General features: G+C 41.2%; 1 protein-coding gene across 2 annotated transcripts in view; it reads right to left on the bottom strand.

Moving 5' to 3' along the window:
- Window positions 1-1,021: 1,021 nt before the first annotated feature.
- MAPK14 (mitogen-activated protein kinase 14) overlaps window positions 1,022-16,021 on the bottom strand; it is a 72,401-nt gene continuing 57,401 nt past the window's right edge. The window contains exons 9-12 of one of the 2 annotated variants that reach the window (XM_030870946.3): window positions 15,925-16,004; window positions 9,206-9,284; window positions 4,190-4,363; window positions 1,022-3,382 (exon numbers count right to left, since the gene is read on the bottom strand). In XM_030870946.3, the coding sequence (XP_030726806.1) occupies window positions 3,315-3,382; window positions 4,190-4,363; window positions 9,206-9,284; window positions 15,925-16,004 (401 nt within the window). In that variant the 3' untranslated portion in view covers window positions 1,022-3,314. Of the gene's footprint in view, window positions 3,383-4,189; window positions 4,364-9,205; window positions 9,285-11,997; window positions 12,078-15,924; window positions 16,005-16,021 lie in introns of both variants that reach the window. The other variant, XM_030870947.3, reaches the window with a different exon arrangement.

Here is a 16,021-nt window from a genome sequence, read left to right as displayed (position 1 = left end):
ATCATTCCCAGCTGCCAGCCAGGGACCAGACAGCACAGGACAAAACCCCCAGCTGCACAGTCTCAACATCCTCACAGGCTAGGCCTCACAACCCACCCTGGGACCCCTGTCAGTCGGCATTCCGGGGCCACTGAGGAAGGAAGCACACCAGCACAGGCCCTGAGAACAGCTGTGAGACCTCGTGACTCTAATCTTGTGATGCAATCCAGTAGTTTTGAAGAATATTGTTGTCAAGGGCCATATGACGAGTCATCAAATACATTTGCTCAAAAGTCTATAAACAATGTACACATACAACCTTCTGCCTACAATTTTAAAATAAAAGCATAACTTTCTACAGATAGTCTTGGAATGTCAAAGCTGAAAAGAACTCAAGCATATTTAAACAAACTTCATGTTTCAGATGAGGAATCTGAAATCCTAGGCCAGGGGTCGGCAAACTTTTTCTGTAAAGGGTCAGAGAGTAAATAGTTCAGACTGTAGGCCATATGGTCTCTGTCGTAACTATTCAACTCTGTTGTAGCACAAAAGCAGTCACAGACGATACATAAACAACGTGTGGTTGTGTTCTGATTCAACATTTATTTATGGGCACTGAAATTTGAGTTTTACATTATTTTTCACATGCTACAAAAATACTGTTCTTCTTTTGACTTCAAGCATTTAAAAAGCTAAAAACCCCTTTTAGTGGGCTACACAAACAGGTGGGAGACTGGATTTGGTCCCCGGGCCATAGTATGCTGACCCCTGTCCTAGGCCACTCTGACACACAAGTGTAGCCTGTAGTGTTATACCTTGTTTATTTGCTCTTTGCTTTGGCCATCCACATCAAAGACTCTGACCTGCTTAACCATAAAATGTACAAGCAAGGAGCTCTATAAATGTTTTCTACATTTTAGGAGTAATATTAAGGTCTGTCAGAAACATATGCCAGGCCACAGTTGCAAGACAATTGATAGAATGCTATATTGTGTATTAAATAAAATCAAGAGAAAAAATATAATAAATTTGAGAAACTCACTAAATTTGAAAAATAGGCTTTATTTTAACCAGTGGTATTGTATGACATCCTATATGGCATAAATGAATACAGCCAAGTTCATGAGTACAAATAAAATAGAATTTTCCCTCATTCTCTCTTTCGTTTTCTGTTCAGAGAAGTCAGGAGATGGGAGCATTATGCTCAGAGACCAAGGAGCTCTTCCACAGGCTCCAGCTGAGTCCAGGCTCCTGGCGCGTTCAGCCTCTTAACACGTATATGGTCTCGTATGCAAAGACCTTTATGAAAAAAATATTCAAAGCAGTATTTCTGTAGGAAATCACACTAGCATTTACAACAAAACATGGCTGATAAAATTCATCCTGCTGTGGATCACGAGGATTTGAACTGCATATAAAGGAGATGAGGCCTCTGCATTCATTTTCCTTTAAAGAGGGGGCGAATCCCGGGTGAGGTGTGATCACCATCAGCTGCCTCCTTCCTTCTCGCTCCAGTTCACGTGGGGGTCCTACCCTGTCCCTCTGGAGTGCAGGTATCACTGCACTGTGACAGAGAAATGGAAACACCTTGGCCCCAATACAAGATTCTGTCACACAGCCAACACCGGAAGTGGCTCTACGCTTTCTTCTTTCACAAAAGGTTTAAATGTATGGGCCCTTATGTAGCACAAGATGCCTGAAATTCAGAAAATTATGAAAACAACTCTTCTCCACCCCTGAGGATATTTCATCTTTATAAAGTTGAAAATACAAAATATTAAAATAATTTGCCCTTTCTCCCCATCAAAAGGAATCATATTCTCAATGGATTCCTGCAATATAGAAAATTCTGAAACAAAATTTATTTCTCCACGAACCAAGACCAAGAAGTCAATGTTAAGCTGCCGAGAAGCCCCTTTTCCAAAGGGTGGAAAAGACACCTCGTTACTTTTTTAAAAAAAATAACCATATTTAGACAAAGATAGCAAAAGGAGTTTCTGGCCTCATGAGCTTTTATTTTTCACTTTGATTTTCAGCATTTCTTAGCATTGGTTATTGGGAGTGAAGAGAATGACTTGTTCTCCAAAGTCTGAGATATTCCTGGGACAAGCCCTGATCTTTCCTGGTTGACAGCTCCCCCAAAATAGTCTGTTGAAAACCAGATGGCAAGAATGGAAATGCTATACATCCATCTGTTCCATTTCTTCATAGTTTTCACATCAAAAGCACCTGGAGTATCACTTGTGTTCAACACAAAATAGCACTGGGGGCTGAAGAGAGGATGACATCACTTGCCCATAGCATCAGCTGAGGTGACGTGGATTCTGAACTACCCACAAGGTCTTCACTGGCAAACTTGCCTGGCACCAGGGCCTCCGGAAGAGAACAGGACGAGCAACCGTGCATGCTCAAATAGCAAGACGTGCAAAACACATCATCACTCTGCTAGGAATAAAGAGCACGCAGGAAGTACACTGAGAGCAAGAACCAGCTTCTGACTACTGGGGCCAGTACTTAAGAAACCTCTGCACTGAAGGTGGTGGGTATGCAGAGAAATGGCAACGACACCTGGGTGGGGGTGTGGGCGTGAGGGAGGAAAAGAGAGAAGCACATATACGCATGCTCACACATGGTGCCTCTGAAGGCTCCCTGGCCACTTCGGGTTCACAAGTGGCCGTCCAACAACCTGACTACTTGCCTGGCTCAGAACTTCATCCGCTGCACTCTCCTAACCAACTACACTTTCTTCTCTCCTTTTAAGGCACAGACATATTTATAGTTTCAGGTACAGCTGTTGAGTTCTGAGAATCACACTAAGCAAGTTCATCACAGACTAGTGCACAGAAGCCAGTTGGTCCTTTTTGGCTGATGCATCGCTGAGGGACAGCTCCAGGTGTGAAGCAACCAGAAGGTGTGAGCCTTCTCTCTATGCCACTGTGGGATGTGGTCAAGTCTAACCTCCACCATCAAGGTGGGGCCACAGGAGAGGCCAAAATGGCAAAAGCATGACTGGGGTCTGGGATGTTTAATATTTTTCACTTTGCATTTAACAAACCCTACAAGATGGCAGCTCTTGCCCGCCTAGCTGACTCTCACGAACAAGAGCAAGCAGAGGCTGCCACAGAGCATCTGTCACTCCACGTAAAGTCACTGTGATAGTTTGCTCATAATCTCTTACCCTCCACAAAGTCAGACACACATAACACACACACACACCCCTTCCACCATGGAGGAAATCTTTGCAACAAGAGGCACTTGAATGATATTTGGAGAGTTCCCATGAAAAGGCCTTCCCCTCACAGTGAAGTGGGATCAACGGAACAGAAACCAGATACTCAAGACTCCATCTCTTCTTGGTCAAGGGGTGGTGGCACAAAGCTGATGACTTCATCGTAGGTCAGGCCTAGAAATTGGGAAGGAAAAGTACGACGTGAGAGTTTAGACTATGCACTTTGCTGGCAAGCACCCTAACTTCTAAGCTCAAGATCCTTCCTCCCTGTTCAGGCCGCTGGTTCGATGGGCTACTTCAAATAATTGCCTCATTGCTTGTGTGTAATATCCTAATGGAACGTGTGATTACACAGAAGTTCAAGGATACATATAAAAGAACCATTTTTCTTGTTTCTTTCATCATCTAGTGCCTCCTCTTTAAAGCTCTGGAGAAGATGCTCAAGAGTAGCAAAGCAATCCCACACGCTACAGCAACAGATAATCCTGGCTTTTGGGATTTAACTCGAGTTCTGAATTTGTGTTTTATGGAAAGAATATGAGATTGGGCATGGGAGACCTGGGTTCCATTTCTGGCTGCATCCCTAACTATGTCTAAGGTAAGAGATATGATATAAACTCTCTTCGCCCCAATTCTATCACTTGTAAAAATTCCCTATTCCCTACTTAGCTCAGAGAGATGGTATAAATGCAGAAATTCTGAGAACCTCAAAGCTCTATGCAGACGTGAGGGGCTGTGCACAAAATCAGACCAGACAGAAGCATCTCAAAGGTCCAGAGTGTCGTCATCTACAACAGACAGTTTCCATCAGAGGAACATACTCATTCTGCATTAGAGACCCTCATTACAAGTTTTAACGAGTTGGATATAACCAGAAAAAATTCCACCACCACCCCCACACAGCTTTTGGATAGTGGTTCACGTAGGAAAGATTTTTAAATCTAAGTTCTCAAGCTAGATGTTCATCCTGCTATGACTTACTTTTCCATTCATCTATAAGGAGGTCCCTGCTTTCGAAAGACTGATCGTAAGGATCAGCCACGGGTTCATCGTCAGGATCATGGTACTGGGCAAAGTAGGCATGTGCAAGGGCTTGCGCTGCTGTAATTCTCTTATCTGAGTCCAATACAAGCATCTTCTCCAGCAAGTCGACAGCTATCAGTACCACAGATTGGAAGGAAAAAAGAAGAGTTTTTAACACGTTACCAAAAATTTATGCCTTATTAAGCAAACACACAGTTTTGACCCTTCATACCCAAACAAAGAATTCTCCAAAGTGTCTGATCTAGGATATATTACTCCTTTCCTCCTTTAAACACACACGTGTGTGCATGCTTGCATGCGTGTATGGATGTGTGGGTGGATTTTGTATTTTTTAAGAATATATTACTGGGACTTCCATGGTGGCGCAGTGGTTAAGAATCCACCTGCCACTGCAGGGGACATGGGTTCGAGCCCTGGTCCAGGAAGATCCCACATGCCACGGAGCAACTAAGCCCATGCACCAAAACAACTGAGCCTGTGCTCTAGAGCCCTCGAGCCACAACTACTGAAGCCCGCGCGCCTAGAACCCGTTCTCCGCAACAAGAGAAGCCACTGCAATGAGAAGCCTGCACGCTGCAACTAGAGAAAGCCCACGTGTGGCAATGAAGACCCAGTGCAGCCAAAAATAAATAAATAAATAAATACCCCCCCCAAAACTAGAGAATATATTAGTAAAGAAGAATTTTAAAAAGTAACAGATTGTGTTTGAACAAGCTTCTGTGGAATGTCAGTGTCAAACTGCTACCACTATGGTCAAAATGTCAGAATGAAAGTCCATAACTAAAGTAATCTACAAGAGGTAAGTAGGGCCGGTTTCTTACTGTTTTGTCCCTTCTGTTTATTTACATAAGGAAAGTGAATATTCATCTAATGGATCTAATGAACAAATTGAGGATTTTTTATGGGTGTGTGGATGAGACGTGGTATTTGGATAAAATCATTATGAGCAATTTCAGTATACAAAATAATAGGACAGTGAACAGTCATATGCCCACCACCAACAATTAACCTTCTGTATTTCTTTATCTATATATACATATATTTTTTGCCAAACCATTTTAAAATAAAATTAGAGACATGAAACTTTACCTCTAAATATTTCAGCATACAGATAGCTTCCTACACAATCATAAAACTGTTATAACATATGACAAATATATAATTCCCAAATATCATCTAAAATCCAGTACATGTTAAAATTTCAATTACCCTAAAGTTGTTTTTTATACCTAGTTTGTTCAAACCAGGATCCAATTAAGGGCCATGCAATGCATTAGATTGAGTTTCCTTAGTCTCGAAATAATCCCCCCACTTGTAACCCCTATTTTTTCCTAACTTTGACCTGAAAATACCCACCCCCAGTTGTCTTGTGCTATCATGTACTTACACCCTTGTTTTCCTCTATTCCCTGTATTTCCTGAACCCTGTTAGATCTGAAAATTTGGTAAGAATTGCGTTATAAATATTTTTGGAAAGAATATTTCATAGGTGATGCTATGTACTTAATGGTACATTAAAGCCATTTGTCCCATTAATAATGATGCTAAAATTTGATCACTGGGTTAAAATGTTTCTTTTTTGCCCCAAGAAAGTACCCAGTGGGACACACCAGGTAAATATCAGTTTCTTTCACTTACAGCTTTCAGCATCCATTGATTTTTCCTTCCCAGCAACTAATTCATTAGGGGGTCACAAAACAGTGGGGTTTTTTTGTTTGTTTGTTTGTTTTCTAATTCTTACAAATGAGGGTGTGTTGAGTTTCAGAACGGTGGCACTTGGGAGGACAAACAGTGACATTTTGACAGTTATCACTTTGGTGTAACAAAGGCATTTGAGGCTTTGCAAATTATCAATGTTTCCTTAAACGTGGAAGGGGGCAGGGATGGGTAGTGAAGGGAGGACTGTTTCCTGAAGAGATCCATGCTGCATACACTGGAGGATGTAAAAGACCCCTGTCCTGCAGCCTCAATTCCAGAGTAATCCAAAGGAGAAATGTGGGTTTCAGAGGACTACAGGAACAAAGTGAATATTTATGTGTCAAGTTCATAAGTTTATACTTTAAAGCATTGGGAAAATTGCCTAGATATATATTCTTCTTCTCTACTTAGAAAGAATAATCTTATCAGGTGTTGTTTGGGTCATATGATGAGTCTTTGCCACCCCCAGAGTAAAAAGAACCATGTCCTTATAACCAATACCTTGATAAAAAATAAGATCAAGGTTAAGAAAAAGATTCCTCTAAGATCTTGACAGACACAAATACACACACTCCATCAAAGGGCAATTTAAGTTTTACTTCATGTTTTGAGGCTAATGGTGAAACCTGAAGTCAGTAATGGACAAAACAGAGCTGTCAATATTTACACTGTTAGTATATTCCTTCTCGGTTAACATGCTGGGCACAAGTTCCTGGTCAGTAACACCATGCTCTGCCTGCAAGAGACTCCATATGACATCACTGGGCAGTGGACTGATAGGTCTGTTTAAATTTTGAGAACTGCAGTGCTGAGCAGCAGATGGCTCAAAGCCTCCTTCAACTCACTAGCAGCCTGCAGTACTAAGTGGTATCCAGTTCTTTTGAATGCTTAAATGTCATGATTCCAGAGAAGGGGGACACCTATCAGGATAGATGTGACCCAAATAAGCTGCTGGGACACACACGTATTCCCCCTTCCTCGGAAAAATGAATTAACAAATCTCTTTGAGTCAGCCTTCAGGAAGTCAAACAGTAAGCATTGCCATGTCAAAATGTGAGCTGATATGATGAAAAAACTCATAACAGAATGACAGACAGGGGAGCGACCAGCATACAACATAATTTCCCAACATCCTACAGTACTATGACTCAAAGAGAGCTTCTCACAGACCCTTGAACTAGATAACACAGTATAAACAAATCATACAAAGCCAACCACAGCATACCAGGGCAGATGCAAACCCAAGCCAACCCCGGCAGAGTTCTGTATACCCCTGATGAGTTTGTGGATTTTTTTCTTCGATGTGAGAGTGATCCAGCTGAGATCTGACATACTCTCCGTCTCAAAGGCCGACATGGACTCATCTATAGCTGCCTAACACTTGAAAGAGTGCGAGCATCTCTGCTATTGTAAGAATTATCACAGTAACACTAAACTGCTCTCAAACAATCACCGTGGATGAAGTACTTAAAAAAGTAAAGCCACTTAGCCTTCACTCCAACTTCTAAAGAGGCTGTTATGGGTGTCAGCTCTCAGAAGGATAAAACTAAACCTGAAGCCCGGTTGCTGGGACCCTTAAGCAGAGGGATGACCAAAACTGAGATTTAAAAACATACTACTAAGGGACTTCCCTGGTGGCGCAGTGGTTAAGAAGAATCCGCCTGCCAATGCAGGGAACACGGGTTCAAGCCCTGGCCCGGGAAGATTCCACATGCCGTGGAGCAACTAAGCCCGTGCACCACAACTACTGAGCCTGTGTTCTAGAGCCCGCGAGCTGCTACTACTGAGCCCGTGCGCCGCAACTACTGAAGCCTGCGCGCCTAGAGCCCGTGCTCTGCAACAGGAGAAGCCACCACAATGAGAAGCCCATGCACCACAACAAAGAGTAGCCCCCGCTCGCCACTAGAGAAAGCAAGCATGCAGCAACGAAGACCCAACACAGCCAAAAATAAATAAATAAATAAAATTTAAAAACAACCACCACCAAAAAACATACTACTAAGATACAATCTTCAGAAAAGTAAGAAGGTTGATTGTACTATTATCACAGCATTGGTCCCCTCCTGTCATAGAGAGGCCCTGGTCTGATTTTTCTGTGTCTGTCATTAAATAGCACTGTCCTCCGTCTTCTCCTACAGTCAGGGAATTAGAGTCTCAGGCAATAACACTTTTGGGGACCAAAAAAAGTACACATCAGCCCCCGGTTTTAAGGAACAAAGCAACTCTTTTTTTTTAGCCAAGGCAGTACACATCCTGCAGCTGCCACTGTTATGTCCCTTTGCCAAAGATCCTGGAAGTGATGGTGGCAGGAAGGAATATGGAGCCATTCCTTAAAGTCTGTGGTGGCAAATTAGCTTCGCAAAGAGAGAATGGTTAAGTCTCTAAGGGCAAAAGAAGAAGGGGAGGGAAAAGTACCTGAGGATGATGGGACCTGTAGGTAGAGCAGGGCACAATGCAGGGAGCGCCTGGGTGGGTCTACTAACCACCATCTGTGCTTTGGTTGTTTTCTCCCTCAGTGAGGGACACCACAGAACAACAGCAGTGGGCTTCCCTGGTGGTGCAGTGGTTAAGAATCCGCCTGCCAATGCAGGGGACACGGGTTCGAGCCCTGGTCCAGGAAGATCCCACATGCCGTGGAGCAACTAAGCCCATGCGCCACAACTACTGAGCCCACGTGCCACAACTACTGAGGCTGCATGCCACAACTACTGAAGCCTGCGGGCCTAAAGCTCATGCTCCACAATAGGAGAGGCCATCGCAATGAGAAGCCTGCACTCTGCAACGAAGAGCAGCCCCCGCTCGCTGCAACTAGAGAAAGCCCGCATACAGCAACGAAGACCCAACGCAGCCAAAATAAATTAAATAAATAAATACATAAATAAATCTATTAAAAAAAAAAAAACCCAACAGCAGTGGTGAACGACTCACAGGCTTTTCTCTGTTCCTCTTTCTTCCTGTATCCCTCAATCTGTTCTCCTAGCGTTCCCATTACTTCCTCTCCTTTCCTCACTGTCCCAGCCTATTTCCCCATTCAAATTCTGTGATCATATAAATATATAAGCATGTCATGAGACTGAAAAAAAAAACCTGATAATACAAACACGGATAATAAATGGCATTATTTACCTCCTTCCAAGATTTAATTAATGGTATTTAGTCAAAAGGAAAAACTCTTCTTCAAATACCTAACTTATGTCATAACCAATATTGAATATATTGATATTGAATCCATTAGATGAGGATACGGTCAACTTACCCAAGGGATTGGCACCAATAAATACATTTGCAAAGTTCATCTTTGGCATCTGGGTCAAAGACTGAATGTAGTTTCTTGCCTGTAAAACAGAGGGTTTTCAAAATGGCTTTGTTCAGTATTGTTGCTGCTCTCAAAGAGTCTGGGTCCTGTCAAAGAACGAGTGTTAACTGACAGGGTCTGCTAGCTTCAATGTTTATGAATATCACTGACATTCTTTAAATACTTCTCTCTTACTGCCAACCTAACCTCCTTATTTACGATCAGCACCTTTATTTACTCCTGCTATCACTCACAGTTAAATTTCAAGTGAACAAAAATGCGAACCAATTAAGTTCCCTTTCATTAGCATTCTGGTCACAGGATCAGAAGTTTAAAAAGATATCTAAGGGCTTCCCTGGTGGCGCAGTGGTTGAGAGTCCGCCTGCCGATGCAGGGGACGCTGGTTCGTGACCCGGTCTGGGAAGATCCCACATGCCGCGGAGCGGCTGGGCCCATGAGCCATGGCCGCTGAGCCTGCACGTCCGGAGCCTGTGCTCTGCAACGGGAGAGGCCACAGCAGTGAGAGGCCTGCGTACCACACACACAAAAAAAAGATATCTAAGAAGTAGACCTTTCTGAGACAGCCTTCCTAAAAAAGCTGCAGTTGGCATAGGGATTGGTATTCCCAAGGAAAGTCTAGGATCAACTGTCTTTTGATGGTGCTGATCTCAGCAGGTACTCTTAGTATATGAAAAGGGTATCAGTATTAACCTTGCTAACAAAATATTCATGGTGACAAGAAAGTAACCATAAGCGTTATATATATTATTCTAAGAGGTTCAAACACATTTTAAAAATACTAAACCAATTTAATAAGAGTAATAAAGAATAGTGGATAAGTTACACAGCCTAGGCAGAAATCCCTCCCCTACCACCTATAAGATCCATCTTCTTGGGCAAGTCTTAACTAGCATATCAATAACCTCATCTGTAAAATATTACTATTACTATTAGATATTAGTATTTGGCTTGCCTATACCATATGGTTATTGTGATACTCAAGCAAGATAAAACTCATGAGAGCTTCCAACTAAAATTTTGACACACAAAAATTTATATACCAATATAGGTTTTATAAGTTTGATCCTTGGGGTGGGACAGGCCTGAGTTTGAATCTTGACTTTACCACTTTGGGTAAATTATTCTCTTTTAAGTCTTCAGTTCTTCGTCTATAAAACAGGGTTAATAACAGTGCCTACCTCACAGGGCTGGAGTGAGGACTAGCGATAACAAAGCAGTACCTCCTTAGCGTGGTACTTGGTTCAGAGGAAGAGCTCAAATTAAACATTAGCTGCTATCACTGTTGCCTTTAGAAAGGAAAGCCTGACAATTTCTGGACTTCATTCTAAGGAACTTAAGGTGCTAATAAATACTTTCAAGGACGGACAGCTCTAATCAAGGCAAAGCCAAACACTGGTCTTGAGAATAATCATATAAACACAAATGTAACTCATAAATGTGTGCTTCAGGTATTAGGTATTAAAGTAAGTTTATGACCTTCCCTGTTTCAAAGAATAAATCCCACTATCAGTCCATCTGAGTAGCTGAGGTAAAACTTCTTTAAAGGTATGCATTATAGTTATGTATGTACGTATATACACACACATACAAGGTGAGAAAAAGTTCTAGCTGCTAGGGCAACTTCACCTTTTTAAAATTTATATATATATATATAAATTATATCTATAATATTAATACATATAATACAATATTATGTTATTTTCAGGTATATAACAGTGATTCAAATTTTTATAGATTATATTCCATTTAGAGTTATTTATAAAATATTGGCTATATTTCCTGTGCTGTATAACCTATCCTTGTAGCTTATTTATTTTATACATGGTAGTTTGTACCTCTTAATAACTTCACATTCTTAGTCATTGTATGCAGAGCAAGCAGGAGAGGCCCACTTTTTGAAAAGCAGCTGAGAATCTTTCTGATTTGAAAAGAAAGCTCTAGGAATTGAATTATCGACATGCCTGTTATCCCTTCCTACTTGAGCATGTAGATAAAAGAATGAAGGGAAAACAGAGTTAAGAGACCTGTCTCATGCAGAGAACAATCTTCCCTATAATAAGCTAAATAAAAAGACTACCTGAATAAAGCTGTGTTGCCAACTTGATTCCCAAAAAGATTAAGGGCACCTTAGAAAGAAGTGCCCCAATCATCTCTGATGATAAAACCAGAGTTAGATTAAGTAGCATTGGTAAAAAAGGCACCTAACCCTATCTAAGTGTTCAAATTTATTTTATATTATTTGCATATCTTCTTTTAAATATAGTCCTTACTAGCATTAGACTTTTTTTTAGGTTTGTTTTTTCTTTTTAAATGAAGACTCTTCTTTTGGTCATTAAAAAAATGGATGAATAGGAAAGGATGTTAATGGACTTCAGTTAATACACCTCCAGCTGAAAATCATTAGATGGTAGCATACCCTGACTGTAGGCATAGAATCCTAGGAAAACACGAACTTCCTCTTGAACACTCAATTCATAAAACTCAAATATAAAAGTAACATCATTTTCTAAGTACAAGCCTGTAAATTATATTCTCAGTTCACAGGACTGGGTGACGTTTTATCCCAAATGTCAACATTCTGTAATAGCACACAGGCAGTCTTTGCCTTAGTAGCCCTCAAGGCACATGCAAGCATTCAGTGACATTGAAAACTGTGTTGGTTATACAGTGGCAATAAAATGAGAATGTGGCCCTCTGAATTAGATATCCCTGCACAGTCTATTTGTTCTCACCTCATGGCTTGGCATCCTGTTAATGAGATAAGCAGGGGGAGTCCCCGTCAGACGCATAATCTGCTGAAGCTGGTTAATATCTTAGATGCCTAGTCAAGGGCATTGTTAAGCATACAATGCGAGAAATAACTTTCAACTCAAGTTTTAAAAAAGGCCAAAAAGCCACCCCCAAACAAACAAATAGCCTACTTCCACCCATCCCACCCACCCCAGGCCAGAGCCCAAGGCTGCACGTGAAATCATGCTTCTGTGAATGGCATGAGAGTTAGTAGGCATGTGGCCGTGACCGGCCATGTGGAGAAGAAAAACTTTCTTTTGGTTTTAGCATCATCTTTAACATTAAATATTTAGGCTCCCTGGAAAGAGACTGCCCCTTGGATCCAGGATGCCAGCCAGAGAACTGTTTTCAAGTACTGATGGCCAAAACGTGTTTGCTTGTGGGGTAAATGGAGAGGATTCAGAAAAGTTTGACTCAACTTTGGATATAATAAAATGTCCAATATATCCATTTAAGGTAGAGGTTAAATTTTTGTGGCACAGGTTCAGGTGATTCTCCAAAATACCACCCCTCCTAAGGTAAGACCAAGGTGGTATGTGGGTTGATAAGCAGTGCCAACTTTCAAAGACAGTAGTTAGTGATACATTTAAAATACATGCCACAAACACACAATGGGAAGTGACAGGGAGATGGGGGGGAAAGTTAGAAGCTAATGGCAGAGACAAAACAGAAGTCACAAGCTGCTGACAGTATTACAGCATGCCACAATGATTTCTCCCACAAGTCTCTTTAACAGATGAACAGACTGACTTTTGCTTAAAAACATCCTGGAGGAAGTTGGCAAAACACTCTGCAAGTATCTGACAAAGGCAGAACTATGAGGCCTTCCAAACGTATGCGCACGTAGGTAAGTTGTACTCTAAACTTCTCTCATTTAGCTGTCCCATCAATTTTAACACAAACACTACAAGAATTGTTAGTTTATCATGTGTTGCTTATTAAAGTAGAGTGATGGGATTTTTAAAATCCTCAGCACAATTCAATAAAAGCCTTTTCATATTCCCTTTGCTGTTATCTGTTAATTCTCTCCTTCTGTTGTAGCATAATTTTCAATAAGTACCTGAATCAAGTAATTTCACTTCTTTGTGGCTTCCCTCAATGATTTTTCCACTTTAGCTCATCCTCTGAACTCAGATTCCCTAGTGGTCAGATTACTACAAACACATGTTCAAGGCTGGCTATTAGGAAAGAGCTGGGGCCATGAGCTCCACCCTACCGTTCATGCTCCCTGGCCCAAAGACAGAAGCCAGCAAATTCAAAAGGTGGTATGAAGTTCTTTTAACATTCTCAATAAAGTTTAGATTTACCTCTAAATAAATTACATAACAAACTACTTTGCATGCCAAGAGAAAGAACAAAAGGGGGTCAATAAGTAAACCAGCAATAGGAATACCAGCTGGGTTTTAAATGTTAAAATCCTGTCACCTTTCTCTTCTTTCTTGTGAACAATAACTTGGCCTGCACATTTTCTGTTTTTTTTTTTTTTGTCTCCTTTAGTCAAATAGGTTATTGTATCCCCTTTTTGTCGGGAAGTTAGGAAGAAAATATTTCCAGAGAAAAATGTGAGAGTGAGTCAGTGAAAGGGCTTTTGCTTTCTTAATATGATATTTTTTTTTGTCCTTTCACTGATTACTACAGGTAGTGGGTCACCAACAAAAAAAATTCCCTCTCCTTACATCCATCGTGACCCATTTATCCCCTTTCTCATGGCACATGCTAACTTGTTCTCAGTCAGCCCATCTATCACTGCACTCTCTTACTCAGAATGTCCTATTATTTATTGACTGAATTCCATCAATCAATAAATAATGGCATCACTTCTTCACTACTTTTCAGGAGTAACGAAAATAGCCATTGGCTTTCTCTGTTTACTACATTCCTCCACTAATGAATTTTTCTTTTCACTTTGAAAAGCTTTAAACCATTTTATTCACCTGGCTTTGTTATTTATGCATCATGTGTTCCACAAATCATGTGCTTCTAAGATAAACTAGTACTTGAACAGTATCACTAACATCAAATTAATCTTGTGTACCCTTTTCAATGTTTAAATTACTTTTATGCACTAGTCGTAACTATGCAGGAGAAAAAAACACCATTTTCTTATTTCTATACTCAATACAATATTACTTAAGTTCTGTATTCTGATACTCAATTTTATTATGCCGAACTCTATACTAGAGCTGTTGAAATGTATGATGTGCCCTATATCACATAAGATAAAGACATTTCATTATTAGGTCAGGCACTTAGTGTTGTTTCTTTCTTAAAAAAAAAAAAAAAAAAAAAGATGGATTAATGACAGGTAAACATGATCATTTTACCCACACTTTTTCTTTTAGAAATTCTTGTGACTAACAGCACGTACCTATAGGGCAGATGGCTGAGGGTGGGCGAGAACACTTGAGAAAGAGCTGCTAGTGGCCACCCCCAGACAGGGAATGCATTTGCTATCTCAGTCTCATGAGCACTATTCATTAATAAACGGAGTTCCTCCCCAACCCCACTCCCTTGCCCCATGTCCTCTCTATTAGCCAATCTTTCTAAGCAAATGCATTTAAGACAAAAAAGCACCATCCTCTCTAAACATCATCCCATATCTTTGATTCACTCCAACCCAGCTTTCTGCATTTCATAAAGCAAAAGGAAACACTCCTTCAGGCTGACACTGTGGTTGATAACTCTGACAATGACTTTCAAAACAGTGTGCAATCATGAGATTAAAGTTTAGAACACATTATCAGAACATCTGGGATGTATGCTCAGCTCTGTCAAGTGACTCAGTGCGTGACTTGGGCAAGTCACAGTCTTTCTGTGCTTTTGCTTCCTCATCTTAAATGAAACAAATTAAAAGCCTGCCTCTGGCTACCCAGCAGTCTTTCCAATTGGGCAAAGGGACCCCTTCAGTCAGAAACGCTGGGAGGAGAATCCAGAAAGGCACAACTGGAACTTGGCTCCACAGCTCTTTTTCCCTTTTATCCAACTGCCTGGCAGCAGACAGAAGGGAAAGGGGAGAAAGACTGGGCTTTCATGATTTCTCTCACGCGTCTGGCCCAAGAAACTGACCAACAGCAGGAAATGAGAGCCAAAGTAAGCCAGAGTCATATTCCCATGGCTTCTCTCTAAGTGCCTGCTTAGAAGCAGGAAGGCATTAGCTCCAAAGCTTTTTCTCAGGTTACTCAAACTTGTAATTACAAAGGCAGGCTGTGGGAGAAGGATTTACAACCCTACTCCTGTGTTATCTGAGGTGTCAGGAGTGGGGCTGTTACCTCTGATGGTCTGGAGACTGGGTAGAGAGGGACCCCTGTGGGGGATAGACACCTTACACAAGATGTGCGAATTGTCTATTCTAAAATAATAAAAAGAAAGTAACTTCTGGAAAAGGGCAAGCGAGTGCAGACAATGCACATTTCCTTCTTTTAGTGATAAAGCTAGACTAATACATGGTGAGGCTCATGCTCTGAGGATAAACACTAACCCAAAAGTGAAAGGAGCCCTTGAGTATATGTGAAACTGAGAAAGACGAAGTCAGGGCTGGACAGTGGAGACAACAAGTTTTCCATTAATCTCTTGGAATGAATTAGAATCTCACATCTCATTTACTGGCATACTACTGCCCAATACAAGCTCCTATGCTCTAGTATTACATACCCAGATAGAGAGAAAACAAAACACACCCATGCATGTGAGCAGGCAGGTACACACAGACACACACACACACACACACACACACACCCTTCATCTCGGAAGTCAGCACACAAAGGGCATATGTGCTTACAAACATACCCGGGTCAAAGTACAGACTGACAGAAGGGAAGTGGCAGAGGCTCCCAACAGGGCAGATTATTACAATCAAAGCAACAACTCACAGACTCTGAGGAGATTTTCTTCAAAAGCTCAGCCCCTGGGGTTCCAACGAGTCTTAAAATGAGCTTCAACTGATCAATATCTAATGGTGGACTATAA

Source organism: Globicephala melas, chromosome 11 (assembly GCF_963455315.2).
Source record: "Globicephala melas chromosome 11, mGloMel1.2, whole genome shotgun sequence".
NCBI classification, from domain to species: Eukaryota; Metazoa; Chordata; class Mammalia; order Artiodactyla; family Delphinidae; genus Globicephala; species Globicephala melas.
This window is presented reverse-complemented; position numbering and strand designations above follow the sequence as displayed.